A 20806-nucleotide genomic window follows, 5' to 3' on the forward strand; every position below is an offset into this window, starting at 1 on the left:
ACACACATTTTTTAAAAAGACCCTCAAGTGATTCCCTTAAATCATTCAAGTGACTTAGGTTTGAGATGTGCCGATCTAAGAATGTTCACTAAGTTCAAATGCTTCCTTCAGGGTCAACAGTCCCTGAGATTTTCTCCATCTTCAGCAATTTTAAAATGTCCTATAAATCAGTAGACAACTCCAGAAAAAACCCTGCACGTGGAATGCAATGACCAAATCGGGCTTCTCTGATTTGCTGTGTGACTCAGGGCAGGTTAACACTGCCTCTCTGAGCCTCAGGTTCCTCATCTGTGGTAAGGTGGGAGCAGGACCTCTGTGTCCCTGAACTCTGCTGGAGGAGTCCTTTGCAACAGCCCCCCTCGCAGCGCCTCACCCTGTCTTCCTCCCTTTGCCCCAGGAAGGAGACACAGTTTGCATGTCCCTGGCACCCCCTGCTCCTGGACAGCGGACTGAAGGCCTCCGTGAGCAGCCGCAGGATTGCCTGGCTCAGGTTCTGCAGGGTTGACTCAGGCCAGAAACCCCCAGCGCCACCACAGACACATATCAAGGCTGCAGCCAGGTGCTTGGGACCCGGGAGGGGGAGGCTGAGGCACATCCCCGGGGCCTTCCAGGCATCATGCCCTCCTGGTGAGGAGAGGAGATGGGGCTCTGCTCCAGCTGCCCACCCCGTTTCCAGAGCACATCTATAACCCCCTCCGGGGCTGCGCAGGAAAAGGCCTTCACTTACTAAAATGGCATCAAGTGTTGAAAAAAGAGAATAAAACTGGAAACTAAGTATATAGTGTTGTAAACAGAACAGAGACCTTAAGTGCTGAAATCTTAGCATGCTGTTTTTAAAAATTAGCCTCAAACAGCATAGCTTTTTTAGCTCCGATTAAACAATTCGGAGTCCAGGATTTTCAGGTTCCTTGAAAGACGGCACACTGGTGTCAGCCCAGGCCTGGCATCATGCTCTAACTCGATGGGCAGGTAGTGAGGAAGGAGGTACTCTCACCTTCCACCTCCCCCAGCCCCCTCCCCCCCCCCCGAATTTACTAACGTAAGACACAAGTGTCACCTTGTCCAGCTGATACATTCTTGTAAAGTCATCGCAGTTTGCAGCCTTGGGAGGTGCTCATGAGTTATAAGACTTCTCCTGGGGTGTTTCTGGAAAAGACACCACACAATGTGCAGCGAAGCACCGCAAACCCCAGGTCTGGCCAAAGCGGGTTGTGGCGTGGCCATGTGTGACCAGCCAGCTGTGCCTGAGAAGCTTTCCCTCTTCAGCTCACTCTTTGGGGGGTTTTCAAGTTCATCCTGAGAGGAGGGTGTGCCCACCGCCGGCAGCCACGAGGGGTGGGATGGCAGAGCTGCTGTTTCTCTCAGGTTGGACCATGTATGCTGAGATCTGCCCGCTGACCGCCAGGACCATTGTGTCCAGTGGTTCATGGGAGCAGCATGGGTGGCTGCAAAGCCCGAGTTCTGAATGTGGCGACTGTGGGTGGCGGCAGGACGTACACTCATGACTGCAGGCCTTAGCACAGTCACACCCCGCCGAGCAGTTCTCTCAGGGGGGGCTGACTTCTTCGGGAGGATCCCAAGTCCAAAACTCATCGAGAGCAAGAAGGCAGAGCTTTAACTACAACCCCAAGTCCCCCAGGGCCCTTCATCCCCAAGCAGTCGGGGGGCCCTCTGAAGCGCGCCTGAAGGCCAGTGACGTGCCCCCAGCTCACATGGCTGTTCTCAGCTACCTGGGCATGTGTTCAAAAATACTGTCTTGCCTAACACAACAGAAAGTGACGGGCAAATTGATCAAAAGTACTTGCAAAGTGTAGAGAGATGAACCCAACAATAGAAGGTTCTTTCTACTCGTAAGACTCCAAGCGCGGAGAGACCAGCAAAGACCAACTGGAGGCGTCCATGAACAGCTGTGGATTTCTCGCATGCATTTTCTTTGAATGAAGTGTCCACAGGCAGGTGTGTCTGAACACAGGTGTGTCTGAACACCTGGGCAACATGAGCCTGAAGGGGTGTGGGGGCCGCCACAGACCAGGCATGGGGAACGGCTATGTCTTCTATCGCCCAGACCTCGCTCAGAGACACAGCTCACCTCGAGGTAGAACGTTCTCTCGCGCCCACGGCGACGTCAGTTAAGAGATGGAGTGGTTTCGGCGAAGGAAGCCACAGAGGAGCGGGGAGGGCATTTTCAACGCCGCCATTAGCCCAGCACAGCTTGCGGGCTTCTAACCAGCCACGAGTCACCACATCAATCATCTCCCACTCAGTAACCGGGCAACGCGTTCAGCTGATGCTACTTAATAGGCATGACAGCCTCCTGGGTAGCACAGCCAGAGCAAATAAAATGCCTGCCGTTGTTAGGCTAAGTCATTTTTCATTTTCTGGATCATGCCCAGCATCTGGCAGCCCGAGGGCTCTGCACTCTGCTTCCTCTGACCCCGAGGGCTGGGGTGCTCTCCCACCTCTGCAGGGAGGCACTAATCCCTCTCACACCCCCCCCCCCCCACTTCAGCGCAGACTGGCGATGCCCCCGCCCACCCCTTGCCTTCTCATCACCGAGCACGTCCTTCCCTCCTGTTCCCTCCTTCCTTTTCTGCTCTGCTCCCTGGTGACCTCCAGTGCCCAGCCAGAGCCCCGGGCACGTGGTCCTCAAATATTTTAGGATGAATGAAGGGATGTGTATTCAGGAAGGCAATTCTAATGTAACATTTTTTTTCAAAGACAGAATTATGGCTTTTCAATAATTTCTACAACAGTGCTGCTTCCTATTATAAAAGCACTACCTATTCATTTGTAGAAAATTGAATAGGGATGGAAAAAAATAATAAAATTAACATTCCTAATTTTATCACCTAGAGTTACTCATCGCTAGCATCTTGGTGGCTATGCTAATCCTTTTTCGTGACCTCTTCTTATTTGACATCCACAGAATTACACTGTTTCTACCCTGCTTTGCCCTTTGTAGGATATGAACTTTGAGAAGCCTCTCCTGCTGTGTGATTTTGGGGACACCCTCCCAGTCTAACTGTCCCCCCAATATGGGACACCAAGTGTTTCCAATTTTCAGTTTCCAATAATGTGCAGATGAGCACTTTGGTAGTCCTAGTCTCCATGCACACCCCGACCTTCCCAGGATGGATTCCTGGTGGGGGACGGCTTGGGCAGGAGGAATGGTCACTGCAAATGCATTTTCATCTGGCCACAGAGAGGGAGAGGAAAGGGGGGGTACCCAGAGTGAAGGCAGGAGCTCAGTTCCTGTTACATCGTGTGTCGAATGCATGGTTGGAATTTCTAGTAACACTTTTTCAGATTCTGCTTCATGTATGTGGTTTAGAGTCAGACGGCAAACCTTTACTTCCACAATAGGGAGAGTGGGCTTGGAGGGGATCATCATTTGTATGGGGAGTTTTAACAGCAATTCTTAGGTAAATAAAGCCCCCGAGGCACTTCATGTCCTCTAGCTGCAGTTTCTGGGCTACACAATGCACCAGCATCTGGAGGCGGGCGGGGTGAGTCTCCCATACCAGGGGCCCACACCTGCCAGCCTGGGTTTTCCTGGAGACTCGAGTCCCGGGCATAGCCCTTGTTCTTGGGTGGCAGCTGCGGGGAGCTGCTTGGAACCAGAGACTCTCAGCCAGACAGGGTCCTCAGGAAGGGCTGACCGGCCCTGGCGGAGATGCGGGCGAAAGGTCTAAGGTCTAACCCCACTTCCTGCAGCCAGGCCGTGGCTGCACTGGGAGAGGGGTCGGGGGACACCACTGTCCTCTACACTGGCCGTTAGAACAGAACCCTGGGCGACCCCACACAGGATTATTCCTGTGCTTGGAGTCCCTGCCTGGGATGTAATCCCTACCAGCCCAGAGGTAAAAGAGCTGGGAGTTTTTGCAGGGAACTTGGAGATAAGCTAATCAAGGCCGCCAGCATTACAGAGGAGGACACTGAATGTCCCGAGTGATGTGTCAAAATCAATTTTCCTTTCTGGGGCTCTGAATCCAGATCGCTGGTCTTTGGATTCACTACTCAGCCTCCTGTATCAAGAGCAGGCAATTTTTTTTTCCGTAAAGGGCCAGACAGTAAATATTTTGAGCTTTGCAAGGCAAATACTGAAAGCTCATGAATGAATGGGCGTGCTGTGTTCCAACAAGACCTTATTCCGAAAAGCTCGGGTGCCTTGCAGGAGTTCAAGCCATCCATCCTCATTTGCAGTTAGATTTAAATAAAACGTCCACCTCTCCTTGTTAACCTATCAGACCATCAACAATTAACCTCAGATGCCCTGGGAGTAAATGATCTCCCTGCTCAGCCTCTCCCACGTGCTTGAGAGGCTGCTCATACAGCCAAGAATTGTTTCGCAGCCAAAGGGGTGAATGAAACGCTTCATCAAAGCAGCAAAAATTTAAGGGAAATCACATTCAGCCACTTTCTTAATGAGATATGTTTTCATGGATATATTCACTTAGGCTGTTGCCACTGTTGAAACAAACGCACAGGGAGCCAGCAGGCCTCTGTTGTCATGGCAACTGAACTACACTGGAAGGAGACGTGCGGGCCTGTGACACATCAGCGCTTTGCCCAACATGGGAAACACAAAGGCTGGGCTCCTTTCCAGCCGAGTGTGCACACCTCGGGGGGGCTAAGGTGTGGGTGGTCAGCCTACCCCCAACCCCCATCGCCCCACCTCCCAGACTTGTCCAGTGATTTCTAACACAGGTTTAGGTTAATCTGTGGTTATCTGTCCCACCTGCTAGGCAGGTCCTGACAGGCTGCACCTTAGTTCATGGATCTCGGTGGGGATCGGGGCCAAACCCTCTGCCTAAGTTTGTTCCTCTGCAGAAACGCTGTCTTTCTCTCACAGGTTTGCTGACGGCATGCACTCCTCTGAGGCCGACCTTGGAGGAAGGTCCGAGTGAGTGGGCATGGCCGTGGCGTGCTACTGCTTAAAGCATTTTGGGCACCTGGTCATTTTTGGAAACCTACATCCTTCTCCTACGAGGAAGGCTCCCCGCTGGGATCACCACCATGCCGGCTTTGGAAGTCAGCTGGGAATGAACTCACAGATGCGATCACAGTACGTGGTCTCTGGACATCCAGCAACACTGCTGAAAAGTGGGGAGCTTTTCTCTGTTGCTATGAAAAAGGAATAGATGTGAGATGGGAGGGGGCCTCCCAGCAAAAAATTGGGCTGCAGGAGTGCAGGGTAAATGAATATGGGTCCAGTTTTTAGGCCACTAGCCTCTGTGGCTATTACCTGCGGCCTTGATTGTGCTAATGCAGGGGGCGCTTGGGAGCATGGGCTCCAGGCACACATGCCTGGTGGTGGACGCCTGGAGTATGGGGTGGGCATGCAAAAGTATGCACACTCGAGCCTGGAGGCTGAGGCTATAAGGGCGGTGGAGGACAGCTATGGTGGACTGGCTACGATAGAACGTCAGAGAACGCCAGAGAAAGAGTAAAGATTCGCTCAAAGTCTGGGAGGCCTGCCAGCCTCCTGGTTCCCAGCCTCCCTGCCTTGCCAGCCTGAGGCTCGCCCCACAACAATTGGCACAGAAAGAGCATGAAAGCCTGAAAAAAGCCACTGAGGGCTCCAGGACTCTCCTTTACCCGTCTGCCTGAGTAGATGAAGAACCTGCCCCAGAACCTGCTGGCACTACAAGGAGTCACGAGGCCTCCTGACTATCCCTGATAACCTGCTTTCTCAGGGCCCATGATTCAAGGAGCGCCTGAGAGCAGCAAGTGGTTACCCCGTCTTCACATCCATCACAAGTAAGACACGCCCACACTTCCTTGCTATCTTCTCTGTGGAGGTGTTCCTGGAATCTTTTATTTGTAAATCTTGACTGCCCTCTTGTGGTCTTTATGTTCTGGAAGGATTGCATTTTGACTGGCTCTTGGCAGATAGAGACCCAGAGTTCACAAAGTCTGATCGACAACGTTAAAATTCCTATAAATGCTGCAAAAGGGCATGTGTGAGACACAACAGTATTTCTGGGCTACACCTGTATAGTAAATGACTCAAATCTCTAAAGCAAGAGCTTGGCCTTTGCAAAATGCCAACAGAATGTAGACTGATGCCAGAAGTGTGCTTTGCAGTCTCCACTCGACAGATAATGGCACCGGGCTCGGGACGTCTGTGTCCCCTGGATCCCTCCCCAAATTCACCACAGGACCTTGACTTGGCAGGTCACAGATGTGAGAAGTGGGGAGAGAGAGGCAGTGAGGGCTTCAGGGCCCTGCAGTGACCTGACAGAGTCACTGTGTTGATTGCAAAGGCAGAAACAGAACAATCTAGGAAATAATGAGAAATGATGACAGTCACGAGGGAGAAGAATTCAAGGAAAAAGCTACTCCTGAGGAAATTCAATTCAAGTTAAATGATTACACAATGGCAGCTCCTGAAGTCAATAATAATAAAAAAAAATCAGCCAAGTCCTAACTGGCAATAAAGCTCAGATCCCTGGGGAATGTTGCAGGCACTTGCCTGCCTGGCTGTGCAGCTGCTGCGGGAAAGGGGTGCCCCTGGGGCACCTAGCCCGAGAGGCTCTGAGCTGCATCCACACGTAGGTAAAGCCCACACAAAAGGCCCTGTGCCCCAAACGCGGGATCCGTTTGCTCAATGACTCAGTCTAAATTTTTTACAAAATGTCTAATTGACAGTAGCATGCGTTTCGAAAGCGGGCCTGGCTGCAATTAAATTTAGCACAAGATTTCCATAATCGTTGATTTCATCCTAGTCTCCCCAAGCGTTTTTGAACTGCACCAGTTTTTAAATTCCAGGGACCTAATTACAGCTCTATGGGACACCTGCTTCCAGGCTGGTGGCAGCTGCGCTCTTCTGGGCTGTTCTTGGACCCCTGCAGCAGTCGGCTCACAGAGAAGCTTAAGGGGGGGGGGGTTGTTAAATGGCTGAAAATTGTGAAGAGCCTGGGAATCAAGGCCTCCAGATGTGCCTGGAATACCAGGGATGGTTCTCGAGGCTCAGCTTCTTCACCTGTGGAATGGTCTAGAACGCCCAGCTTCGTCCTGCATGGGGAGCCCTCCCACCCCACAGTGGGGAGTGGAGCCTCAAAGGAGAGCATCTCCCTCAAGAAAGTGGGCAGAGAGGGGCCCAGATGAAGCAAAGGCACAGGAAAGAGGTTTACAAGTGAGAGGGGGAGCTTCCCAGCCTCCACCAAGGGACGTGGCAGAGCCATGCACCAGCATCTGTGTGGAATGTGGTTGGGCAGGAGGGGGCTTTGAGGAAGAGCTTTGGGGGAGGGTGCATGAGGATGAGACAGGGTGGGATCCAGAGGTCGGGGTGCTTTTCCTGCCTGCCTCGAGGTCTGCAGCTGGGGATGCTGTGCTTGGGACATGTAGCGCTGGGACACAGCACATGGGGATCAGCCAGGGCCAAAAGGAGCCTCGAGGGCCAGGGCATCTGCTGGAGATGGACGGCTTCCCTCGCCCGTCACCCAGCCTGGGGTCTCCCTCCCGGAGGAGACAGCAGGTCTCGGAAGTGGATGGGGGTGTTGTGTCAGGCTGGGGAGGAGCCAGAAAGATTTCAATTAATTCAGCTACAGGTGTCCACCGAGGCAGCCACAGGTGAAGCGCTGCTCTGTAAGGAGGTGTGGGGTCCCGTGCCCACTGCCAGCCCAGGGGAATTCCTAACACGCCGGCCCCTTCTTGCTCAGGCGGCACCATCTGAGTGTCTGGCCCTAAGACCCCAACAAAAGGCACGACGACATCACATGTGGGACCCATACAAGCCTGCTGGACAGGGGCTCCTGGCACCTCTGGGCGCTGCTTGTAGACAAACTCCCTCCGCTTAAGGGAGGATCTCACGTGAGGGTGACTCCACTTCTCTGCATGGGGGTTGGAGGCCTGGGGGGACACGTTTCCTCTCTGATGGGCTCTTTGTCAAGCACACGTGGGTGCCCCATCCCGGTGCTCAGAAGGGGAGCAAAGTGTCCTGGGGAGCAGGTGACGGTTCTGTTGGGGAAGCGCCCTGACTCATGGCAGCTGGTGGGAAGCCGGGAGGAGGCGGAGGACAGTGAAACTCTCCCAGAGCAGGCGGGCGCTGTCCAAGCACTTCTTAGATCTGCTGGCTCAGATCTTAGCCCCGACTGCCCGGGGGCTGCTGGTACTTCAGCACCCTGACAGAGATGGGGAAACTGAGGTAAGAGGAGTCAAGTGGCCAAGGCCACAGGAGCAGGTGGTGGGGCTGGGGCGGGAACCACCACACCCTGAGGCTTCCCTGCAGTGGAGGGTGAGGCTGCCAGGCAGGGAGGGGACCATCCCTGCCACAGCTTGCCTGCCAGCAGAGGCGAGGGCTGTGCCCTAACCCTTTCTCCCCTCTTCTCTCCCTTTATTTCCCTTTCCAGCCACATCTGAATTTCCTCCCAGCTTTTCCTCCATTTTGCGACATGCACATATGATTACGTCTCCCTGGAACAATAGTTCCCAGCACCCTAACAATGACAGAGCCACGCTGCCAGGCGTCCACGCCACAAGGGAAGATACCGTTTGGGTCACAACTAAGATCTGAGGGCCCACATAACGAGGGAGGGCTCCCCCGAGACCTGGGCCATGAGGATAGTGATTTGTCTGCTCTTAAGCTGCAATGTCTGCGTGGCCTGGGGTGGCCAGAGGCGTCTGCTCACTCTGAGGCTGCAGGATGCTTTTTCTCAGAGGGAAAATATATTCAAGTGCGATGGACATCTGAGGCTCCTCCGAAGCAGCACACGGCACCGTGTCACGGGGCTTGCAAAACAAACAAGAGAGGAGGGCAGTTTCCACCTTGACAGTCACCACGCTCTGCAGGACTTGGGGAGCCTCAAAGGATATTTTTTCCCTTCCCCACTTCCAATGATTCTGGGTCACTGATCTCTTATGATGCTTTTGGGGGACACAGCTGCAGTGTTAGAAACTTGAAAAATTTTATGAGATGTCTCCAGTACAGTGTTTTAAAAAGCACATGTTGATTCTAACTTCGGGCAGGAGGTGGGGTTGTCCCCTTGTAAGTTCTCCACCCAAGCATTTGAGTGTTTACGTTGTTAGTTGGTCCCGCTGTGAAGATGCTCTGCCACCTAGGGCTGATTTGAAAAGGCAAGACACTGCAAGCACCGCGGGTCCATGGTCCTAACCAGCTCCCCCAAGAGCACGGTGGTGTCAGAAATGACAGCAGTAGACCCGCATCTGGAAATAATTTGCATGCAAGTTGCAAGAGTCCACTGGAGAGTTTGGGGATAGAACGGCTGACTAGGCTACGACAGCTAAGTGCGCTGGGGGAGAAATTAAAACATGAGAAAGAATGAAATACGGTGAGTAGTATTAAGCCAGGCATTAAGAGGGTCAGAACAATTCGATTTCAGCCCGTGGCGTGTTACACCACATCCTCCATACACACGCACGTGCAGTGTAAGTGCCCTACCCTGATGCCATGCTAGTGTCGAGGGATGCCTCGAGAATTGAAAATGAGTCTTAATATGTGCTTAGCAAGGTATATTCACAGAAAGGAAACTGTGTTATGGTAAAGATGCACTCTTTCTGTTCATCTGATGCTTGCAAAATAGACCGGAACTTCTCTTTTATCTTTGCTAGGAGAGTTCAACATTTCCAGGGTGAAATTTTAAATGAACCTAATCCGAAGAGTAAGGAGGAGTGGTATACACTTGGGTCATGGATACAGGAGCATTTTTCCTCACTGGGGGGCCATGGCCACATGGAGGGTATCCCCAGGCTAAGACACAAATGGGCATGAGGTTCAAGCTGCCCGAACATCCAATGCATCCTTAAGAGGGGAGAGCATGGCTGGCGGGGGCTCAGGCTTGGGAGCCAAAAACCAGGGTGGAGGAACCACTGCCTTTAAGTAGCGGACATGACATCTCTGCAAAAAATAGGAGAAAAACTGCTAGATTAGTAGGGGAAATGCTAGACAGTTAGGAAAACAATTAGTACCGCCAGCAAAATAAAGATCAAGAACAACAGGCCATAGGTTCCCTTTGCAATGCAGACAAAGCACGGGGAGAGACAGTTGCCCCAGACACAACCAGAGGGTCAGGGAGAGAGGGCGAATCTGGGACTGCCTGGAACCAAGTCTCTCATGTGGTCTGAACTGGGGAAGGGCTGGTGTCAAACCAAGGAGCCAAGATGCACCTATCTTCCTCCTGGTGGTATTTAGGGGTCAGGTACAGTATCTGATCAAAGAGCTGTACTTTATTCTTGTGGGTATCCTTTGATTTGGGCCAATCTGTATGATGGAGGAATGAGCATCGTAGGCAGTGCACAGCTTAGTTACCTGATCGTTTTGTACATAGCCTGCTGTTGCTCAAGACACGAGATTAAAACCAAAACCCATTTATCATTAAAATTATTTATAACCAGATTCCCCCCTCCACCAATGATTCAGAGGACTTTTTAGTTTCTTGAGGTGCCCAAGATTACTGCTAAATCTAAACTGGCTGGGGATTTGGGGAGCCCAGTTCTCATTGCCCGGATGCTAGGCAATCAGCTTTGTTCTGCAGATGTGCTTTTCAACTCTCGAGGTTTCTCTAAAAAACCCTCCTGTCCGGATAACTTGACTTTCTCCAGTACTAATATGAGAAAAATGAGTTGAAACTGTTTCAACAGAGAATTCTTTGCAAGGAGTAATGTGATCAACCCTACAAGTTCATACAGAGTGTGAGTCAACTTCTGGGAAGGAATTTGAGAGAGATTGGTTTTCTGAGTCCAAATTCCAGAGCCTGAGAGGATCACATTCTCCCTGATCCTGGGCAGAGAGGAGATCAGAGAGGCAGATTAGACCTTGTACCTGAAAGGCTTTGTCCAGGAACACAGGACACTGGTCTAACCTTGACTTCTATCCCTTTGTACAGGTGTGGACAGACTATCTCCTATTACTTTTATAATTATAGTCCTTTAATCTGTAATCCATTTTATAATTGTTGACAAAGCAGGCCTTTTCATTCCCAAAGCTCTATTTTAGGCTAAAGATCTTCATCCATGTCGAGATTAAAGGGAATTAACAATAGTAAGAAAAATATCCTTCTTGGAATCTTGGTGTTGGAAAGAACCTCGGAGGAAATTTAATCCAGCAATTCTCCCACACATTTCTGATAGAGTTGCCCAATCTTTGCTCCAATGCCTCTCTCTAGAGGGGTCCAGATCAACAGAGAAGCCTTGGAGCTACATGCCCTGGTTTTAGGGAGCCCTACCCCCAACTTCCATTTACAGCAGGTCACCTGCTTCAACAGGGAGGCCACAACCCTCTGGCAGAGACACTTCCTTGCCAGTGCTGTGCCCTTCACAACCTTCTGTAGCCACTGGGCAGAGATTCTTAGACTCAAACACCCTTAGAGAGCAGAGAGACCTCATCCATGAGAAGAAACTGACACAACTTGTAGCCCTTGGTGGCTGCTGCTACCTTGTGTGTACCAGGGCCTGGAGTCCTGCTTTGAACACTTAGTGTTAGGCTTGTCCTTTTCTTCAAAAAGCAGCATCCATAAGGAAGCCACTGTAGCTACAAATACCAGGCCTTATATGTCATTCCAGGAATTCAGGAGAGACAATTGGAATGCACAAGTATTTTTTTCCTATGGTTTCCCAACAAAATCGTTTCCATAAGAAAAATGAAACTAAAAGCACACAACCAATGCCATAATAGAAATGCATTTGCCTTTCCCTATAGACTAATCAAAAATTCTGTGCCAGCTGCTATCGGGGGCTACGTCTGGGTTGGCTCAGTGATGCGGCACTGTTAACCTCTGCTGACAGTGATCTAGTGAACGCTTGAAAATGATTTCCAGCACTAACCCTTGCCCCACTGCAGTTTAAGATTTTGTTTCTAAGACACAGCTGAATCACAGAGTAAAACATCTGTTTCTACTGAGGTACGTTTTATAGATTTTTTTTTTGCCCCTTCACATCACACAGTTTAGAAAGCAATTAAGTAAGCTACGCAGGGGCCAGGCAAAAAGCTGAATCCATGTCGGGGCACAGAGATTTTCTGTTTTGTGTCCGAAAGGTCATCTGGAAGGATTCTGGTTTCCATAGTAACAGTGGCAGCTCTGAGCAAATCAACAAATAGCCTCAATTTATCTGAGGGTCTCCAATGAGCTATTTCCCTCCTTCTGGAGGGGCAGTTTGAATTAAAGTTTTCAAAGACAATGGAAGACTTTTGGAAAATCTAATTTCAACAACAAACAGGAAAATGCATGCTTTCTCCTTCTACCTATAACCTAGCAAAAGTCTCAGCCACATTGATTTAAATACCTTCATTGTAAGAGTAACTGGATTGTATTAACTTATTGATCAATATCGGGCATAATCTTAAAATCTCTTCCCGGAATAAATGAAACAGATCAATAAGTGAACTGAACGCATCTGCAGAGTCTCCAGGGTGGGACTTCGGGTATTATCAACCCCATGGACCATGATCATATCATTTAGCTTCTTTTGGTTTCGGTTTAGATCCTGATGCGCTGCTGAATGGTCACAAATACAGATGGCTGTGAGGGCAGGGACGTCCTATGTGATTTTCACAGAGCTACTGGCTAACCCAGCTTCAGAGTCTAACAAGCGGGCATCCTGTAGGATTTATTCAACAAGTCTTTCAAATAAAGTATTTTAGCCGTGAGAGGTAAATGTCACCCGCTTCCAAAATATCTGCTAAAATAATGGAAGTCATGGGTTCTTAGCTCTGGGATGAGACACATTAGTTTGAGAAGTAAAACAACTTTGTATCCAAAAGGAAGAATGAATCCTCTGAGTCTTCACTCCTACCCTCTGCTCGCTGCTCTCCAACCAACCAGAAAGTCTCAATAGTTTTAACTCTGAAACTATCACCGGGAATATGATTGTTAAAATATGAGATAACTCAAATATTATCCCAGGTTCATTACATCCTTGTCACTGATATAGTTAATTGGCCATGCCCAAAAAAATTATCTGGGCTTAGTTACAGACCCAGAATCCTAAGGGGTTCCCTGTCTCTTATAAACAAATGACTTAATAAGCCAGGAAAGATATATTAGTAAGCCATGGGCTTTGCCTTCAGTCCCTGCCCCATAATACACTACTTTTCTTCATCTGTAGGGATGGTTTGGTCTGAACCTGTGCAATAGAAACACAATGGCAACCACATTTGTATTTCAAATTTTCTAATAACCCCATTTAAAAAAAAAGAAACAGGTAAAATTAATTTCAACAACATTGTGTTTAATACTAGTGTAAGTTATGAAAGTATTTAACACATACTAGATTTATTAAATATATATTTAGCCCAATATAGCCAAAATATTATTTCCCTATACATTCAACATAACGATTATCCTTAAGTTATTTTAAAGTTTTTTTCTTTTAACTGAAGCTTTCAAATCTGGTATGTTTTCTAACTCACAGCATATTCCAATTCAAAATGGCCACAATTTAAGCACTCAATAGACACTGTGGTCAGTGGCTAATGGACTGGACAGTTTAGTTCTAGAAGATGTTCAAGGAAAGGGGAAATGTAGCTATTAACTTGCTGGAATTTAGGATTTCGTGGTTATTTCCTGACAGCGTAACCACAAGAGATGGACAGCCTCGGATCCTCTGGACTGACCTATCCACTGGGTAGAATTTCTCACCATCTGAAGAAAAGGCTGGGTGTGAAGTCAGTTGCAAAGGGTGATGGCGTTCTCTGATGGGGGAGAGTGAGAATTACTAGGAGGCGGTCAAGGTGAAGTTCAGGGGCAGAGTGCAGGTGGCGTAAGGGCAGGCATTAGTCAAGTTGAGGGTGGTGTCAGCAATCAGCTGGTAAGGCCCTTCAGGTGGAGCAAGGCTCCCAATCAGGTAAGAAGTCAAGTGCAAACCACCTTGCAATGCTTTCTGTGTGCAATGCTTTTCTTCAAACTGAGTTGAAGCAGAGGCAGACTGGGAAGCCTGTCTGCTAAGATGTCATTAAGACCAGAGAATCTAAGTTACGTTTCAGGTTCTAGAAAGGGGTGACCCTTGGGTCACCGGTCTATTCAGAGTTACAGTTCCCAGACAAAACTTCTAAAACTCAAAATTGGGTTCTGCAGCACTCCTGCCTCTCAGAAGCATCTCTAATACATATATTGTCTCAACGCTGTGTTTTTATACACATAATTTGAGTGAGAACCATCTATTTCACTTAATCAGCTATGCTACAAAGGGAAAAAAATCATAGCTAACATTGTACATATTACATTAGTACGCCAGGTACAAGCTAAATACATGAATGAGCTGAATGAACCTCACAGCCATCCTAAGCAGCAGCTACTATTATTATTCCCATTTCATAAACAAGGAAACTAAAGAGCAGAGAATTTAAGAGTCTTATTCCAGGTCACCAGCTAGTAAGGGAAGAGCTGGCATGAGAAACCATGACTATTGACTCCAAATTGCATCTTCTTTCCAGATACTGAGACACTGAGTGACTTGCCCAAGTTCAGACAATTGGGACAAGGCAGGACTAGACCCCAGGGCTCTTAAGCATGAGGCAAATACATTTCTCAAAGGAAAGTGGTTTAAGTGCTCATCCCAGAAGCTGCCTGTGGCCACTCACTGGCCCGGACATGAATTAACGCTGCTGCTCCCCCAGGGTCCCCCATCAGCTTCCCAGAAGGGGCTGGGATGGGAGGTGGTGATCCAGACTATATCCTAAGAGCTGCATTTCACATTCAGCATAAATTTATCTCCTTATAAAATTTCAAAGTCTCTCCCCCTAGAGAATGAATACACTTTTCAAGAGGCACTGCCACTGAAATGCACTCACCTTGTTTTCCTGAATCCTGATACTTCCACAGTTACTGATGACATCATCTGCCAGCTTTCTAATGAGACATTACTTTGCATTATTCTCAGATGGCAGAACTTTCCAGCCCAACGCAGGCTGCCTCCTAGCTGTCTTAATTCTGCTATGGATGTGTCTATTTTGCTGTCCCATTTTTTTTTTTTTTAAATATTAGATTTGAACTCACCCAGGAGTGGTGTAACAGTGGGTGGCGAAAGTGACAGTTAAAGGAAAAAGAGTAAAAAAGGCCCGGGAGCTTTTAGCTTATCTTGTTCTACCTTTTTAATGATCTAAAACAAATGATGAAACTGATCAAGAGCCTTGACTGTCAGGGAGGACAGAATGATGTAGCCTCATTTAGGGAAAGCTGTTTGACTTTTTAATATCAGAATCCCCTACAGCTGTTAACAACAAGCGGAGGAGACAAGCAATCCCACCGGGAGAAATGAGTTCATTTCAAGTCCAGTTGTAGATGAAAAATCGACAAAGTACGAGCCAGAAGTAGTAATTGTGATACTGGAGTGAAAGGAGGGAGCTTGGGTTTTATCCTGCGGAGTGCTGCCGTACGTAATGCGCAGGAGAAATGATTTCCCTCGATTCCTGAGTCATATTCAGGGACCGTTGGCTGAGGAGAGTCTGGTTCAGGGCTGGGGCCCTTTGACTTCACTTCTCTATATGCCGCAGGATTGGGGAAGATGTTGTTTAATAAATCCCCAGGGAAGAGGGGCCCTGTCTTAGGAGAGAAGCTGAGCATCAGAGGAGGGGGGGTTTGGTAGAGGAGGGAATGAAACCTGGGGAGGAAGTGGTGGACCCAGAACCAGAATCAGTCACATCTAACAGCCTCATCTTGCCTCCTCCCCTCAACACTTTTCTGTGTTCTTGATTCTAGGACAACCCCAGCTCTGGTGTTAGACGTGGTGGCTCAAATGACTCAGGGGAAGAATCAAGTGACTGGTAAAAGATAAACACAACCCCAAGATGCCCAAGCCCTCTAGCAAGGCAGTGGCTGATGACAAGAAACGCCCCTGGAACAGTTTCACAGGAGGAAAGATGTGGTCAGCAGACAGACTCCTTTTCTTACAACTGGAAAACTGACTGTCATGCATAACTCCCAGGCATAGCTCAAGGTGCAAATGATCCAGATCCCGGGTTTCATGAACGATCAAAACAGCAACGTGACACCAGTAGAAACACTGGACTATCATGGACCCGGCACTAAACCCATGGTGCTGCTTCTGCTGTTGCTCTTATGAGTCATTAGCTGGTTATCCTTACAGCTAGGCTGTGCTCGCTCATTCTTGGCAGAGCTTGGAGCAGACTTTTTGCAGATGTGCCCCCTTCTGAGTCTTTGAGAGGAACCTAAACCAAGCCACTGAACGAGACGGGTCAGCCACCCCATAGGCCCCAGCCCTGTTCTGTCCAGAGATAACCTGATCCAGTGCCGTTACAGAGTTCCCAGTTATCAGAAACACTGTGTTCCAGAAATCCCCCTAGGTGTAAACGAGGATACATTTCCCTTTAAAATCAATGTTACAGGGCCTCCCTGGTGGTGCAGTGGGTTGAGTGTAGCACTGTGAAGCTGTCGGCAGCCTTAGCAGTGCCAGTTCGATTCCTGGCTGGCCAAGGAGAGTCCCACATGGCATGGCAGACCTCTCCTGTCGCGCCCGCAGCTCTCCTCAGCAGTGTATTTCTGTCGTCTGCCTGTTCTACTCCCCGCTCTGTCTCTGGTGAATCCTCTTACCCTCCTGCACCTCTGGCCTGTCCCCCAGCTCTTGTATAAAAACAAACAAATCTTTAAAAAATAAAATAAAAATCAATGTTATAAATGGTGGTGAAGTTCTCACCGATAGGCCTCTATTTCACTACGTGACTGGACAGCAGGATGCAGAACACGCCCATCTTAAGAGTGTGATTTCAGCACAGAAATTCATGCTTTTTAGGGAAGCTCCAGAAGGTTCAAAAAAGTCCCCTCCAAAACCCACTTTCTGCACTGAAACATGACGATGATGACGATGATGGAGAGGTAACACTGTTAGTATGCAAAATAAGTGTGCCATTAGGGCTTTTCTTTTGACAACTTAATTCACTCTTTGAAACACTCCTCAGTAACTACTGCTGATTCCCAGGGAAACACAGGTGCAGGGAGGAGGGTGCTTGGTTAATAAATGGCAGAACCAGGATTTGATTCTGGAGTCCATGGGGCCAGTCTGGGCTGCCACCTGTTTTTGTAAATTACTTTCACAGTCACGTCCATTTGTTCACACTACCTCTGGCTGCTTTCCTACTGCAGAGGCAGAGCTGAGGCATTGCTACAGAGGCTGCAAAGCCTGAAACATTGATTATGCATGTTTTCACAGAAAATTTGCCGGAAGGGCATTCAACTATCCTCGGACCACCTCTAATGAAGACAGACCCCCTTCCCTGACCTTGGCCATGGGGAACCGAGGCCCAGGAGCGGAGGAATAGCAGTCCTGGGAAGGTCTGGAGAATCGCCAGCCAGCACAGAGACAGACCGCGGTCATGTCTCAATATGCTTTCTCAATACGCTTCACCCCCAAAAAGATGAAGCAGGGCCCACCTGCAGGTACGGGACATCAGCTTCACGGAAGGGAGGGACTATTTGCTTCATTCATTACTGGAATGTTATTATTGCACAGATACATAATTTATGTATGTGAATCAGGCACTGCGTGTACTTTATTTAAAGACAAACACGCGGTCAGTGGCCTGCAGATGCATGGTCCATGAACATCGTGGTCAAGGTCAGGGTTTGTTTTGTTTTTAGACGGATGAACAGCTCTAGCGGGACGTGCTTTGCACAGTAAGGTCATTCCCAGCCCTCCTGGGATTTTCCTGGGTTCCTAAGGGCCTCACCCCTCGTGGTTCTGTTGGCTAAGATTCTAGGATCCACAGGGCATTTGAAATGTTTTGCATCTAATTATCAGATGGATGCTAATGTGGCGGCACAGCTACAATGCTCATTTCTCTTTCATCAGGCGGAACGACGTTTGATTTCTGTGGAAGGCTTCGCCAGCCACCCTGAGTTACCACCTTCTAGAGAACATGGATGCACACAGCTGGACACGCAAGGATAACCTCCTAGGCCTGATGTTGTGCCACCCTGGCGAGCAACACCTCATCATCAAACAGACCATCGTCTTGCATTTCATCCAGTCACAATTCACCACTAAACTTTAAATTAAAAGAGTGTGCTCATCTGAATCAAACTGTTACCAGAGGGTGGGAAAGGATTAAGGAATGAAAGGTGGGTGAAAAGGTGAAGAGGAAGGTGGGCAAGTCAGAAGGGCACTTATGCGGGGGGAGAAGAAAATGAGGAGGAACCGCAGACCCTGGGAGGGGACCCAGAGGAAGAAATGGGGTGGGGCTGAAGGCCCTGATCTGACTGGCCCCCTGTCTGGGAGCGCAGGCCATGACCCCGGACTGCTCAAATGCAGACATGGCCTCTCTGCCCTGGCTCGCTGCCTCCCAGCAGCCAAGAGCTGGGGCTACAGTGTGGCTGACATATTTCCAGGCCTCAACATGACACGTGATCTGCAGGAGCCCCGCCTACAACCAGACGGGAGTGCTCCCTTTGAAAGGCATCACCACCCTAGCCATAAAATTTGCAGTATCTCCCTGACACTGTCATGTAGCAGCTTCTGCTAGTCCCTTGAAATGTGTTTTACAAATGCCCTAAGCACATGAGCAAATGTGACTTTAGCAAAATCTATGAAATACAAGCCCCAGGATGTTTAAACAAAAAGCCAAGATGTAGCTCCCACAGGTACTGGGAGCAGGGAATTCGGCCGGCACAGCCCCCTTGGCTCTCCCCTCGAATGCCACCGCCCCACTGCACAGGGCTGGGGAGCAGGGCAGGCTGGCAGGGGTAGGCCTGTCCCTGGCCTCCGGGGAGAAAGGCTGCCCTGGCCTCCATCCCTCTGGCCTGATTTATTTCTGTTTTTTTTTTTTGAGTTTGGAACTTTGACCTTTATAAAAAGCTGGACTCGCTGCCCAGAAAAACAGGAAGGTTACTCACCAGGAAGCCATGGAAATGAAGCATAAAAAGTGGGTCAAGTTTCTCCACCAGCAACGCTGAGTCTCAGACATTACCAAGAGCCAAACGGGTGAGGCCCCAAAGTTATCCCTCCCGCAAAGGTGTTCCAGGCATGGACCCGCCGACTGCCAGTGACCTACGCTGTGGCAGGAAATTCAGGAAGGTTCTTTTGAGCTCCTCAGGCTCTCCCTTGTCTGGGACAGATCTGAGTAATGCTGGCAACTCAGGTCCCGAAAGGCTCTCTAGAAGGATTCGCCCCCACAAAGGTGGTGCGACATTGGTGATGGGATACACAAGGAAGAAGCCTTTCTGTCTGGTACTCCAGCTTCCTATCCTCAGCCCTGGGGAGGAGGTGGGAGTGGATAATGAAGCAAGTGAAGAAGAAAACAAATAGAGAAAGAGCTGGGCCTGGTATAGGCAGTTAAAACCAGCCCCAGCCCTTTCATCCGTGCAGCTGAATGTCTCTAAATATTATATGGCCTCTTTGGAAATCCTCATATGTATAAAATTCTTTTTTCTCTCTCCTCTTCCTCCTTTTTCTTTTCTCCATCTCTCCTCTTCCCTCTCCTACATTGTTAAGAGCAGAGATTGCAAGCTGGTATCCACTGCAGAATTTTATCTGTGTCTAAAGCAATGATGTGTGTCTGTCCCACACAGACTTCTAAGTTTTAATTACCTCCCAACATTAAAAGAAATCAGAATATTTAAAAATCTGATTATTTAGGCTTCTCCGGAAGAACCAGAAGATCTGGCAGTACAGGACTCTTTTTCTTTTTCTTTTTTTTTTTTTTAAACAATTTTTTTTTTAATAGAGGCATGTTTTTTATTTATTTGTTTGTTTGTTTGTTTTGTTTATACAAGCACTGGGTACAGTCAGAAGCGCGGGAGGGTGAGAGAATTCACCAGAGCCAGAGCGGGGAGCAGAGCAGGCAGAAGGACCGAAGTACACTGCTGAGGGGAGCAGCGGGCGGCTGGAGAGGTCTGCGTGCCATGTGGGACCCTCCTCTGGTGGCCGGGGAGCAGCCGGGGATTGAACCAGTGCCGCAGAGGCCGCGGGCAGCTTTGCAACCCAGCGCTCAACCGCTGCGCCATCGGGGAGGCCCCACAGGACTCTTTTTCATGCACAGCAGAAGTCAACTGGCACTGAGCAGCTGTGGCTGAGGCCCTTAACAGGACCTGTACTCACCAGCCTACCGGAGTCCCCACCATTCCCTATTGTATCATTGACTGAAAAAGTGACTAATTTCACTCATTTAGGTTCCAGAGAACATCCAGGCTCACAGCTGCTCTCCTTAAATATTTGTCATTAACGTACAATTTAACCAAGTATCAGTATTATAAAACATTTTGGACATTTTTATAGTGTCTATCCTTTGAAAGTCATCTTATCTGGATATAACCTATAAGTTTCTTTGGGACATAATTTTACTTGAGAGATGGAAACACCAGAAGGGGGGGAAATAAGCCCATCAGCAGCTCTTTACTGTCAACATTTCAGTAACAGTTCAGTATTTACACACACACACACACACACACACACACACACAGGGGTGTGTACATGTGCATTTGATTAGGAAGGGGAATTTGGGGGAATCCTAATTAGTTTGAGGAAGAGGAAGATTCAAAAATGGAATAGACTGAACGGCTATTCTAGGAATCCCTCCAACAGCCGAAATGCAGATGATTAGAAAATGAAAAGCTGTGACTTGGAACATAAGGCAGGTGCTGAGCTGTTCATCACAAGCTCAGCTGTCTAGTAAGTGAACAAAGCTGGGCTGCAGAGAAAAGGAGGTGGAGAGGAGGAGAGATGGAGAAATGGGGAGCAGGGAGAAAGAAGACAGATGAACCCGGGACAGCACAAATATCCAGTTCATGTTTCCTAATATCTGGGGCTAAATTTTAGACTCTGGCAAGTAGCCGAACCACACCTAAACTCCCTCCCCCCGCTAAGGCCAAGGTGACCTGCCTTTTGGAGGAGCACAGCC

The 20806-nt window shown here is 48.9% G+C and overlaps 1 protein-coding gene across 2 annotated transcripts in view; it reads right to left on the reverse strand.

Moving 5' to 3' along the window:
- The window catches only part of PRKCA (protein kinase C alpha), a gene marked incomplete at both ends in the record, with an annotated part of 329542 nt that overhangs the window by 48948 nt on the left and 259788 nt on the right, over positions 1 to 20806 (reverse strand). The window contains one exon of one of the 2 annotated variants that reach the window (XM_084238932.1): positions 9836 to 9859. The exons of the other annotated variant lie outside the window; for it this stretch is intronic. Coding sequence (XP_084095058.1) covers positions 9836 to 9859 — 24 coding nt within the window. The remainder of the gene's footprint in view (positions 1 to 9835; positions 9860 to 20806) is intronic. 2 annotated transcript variants of the gene reach the window in all.

The sequence above is a fragment of the Talpa europaea genome, assembly GCF_964194135.1.
Source record: "Talpa europaea genome assembly, chromosome: 7".
In the NCBI taxonomy this organism is placed as follows: Eukaryota; Metazoa; Chordata; class Mammalia; order Eulipotyphla; family Talpidae; genus Talpa; species Talpa europaea.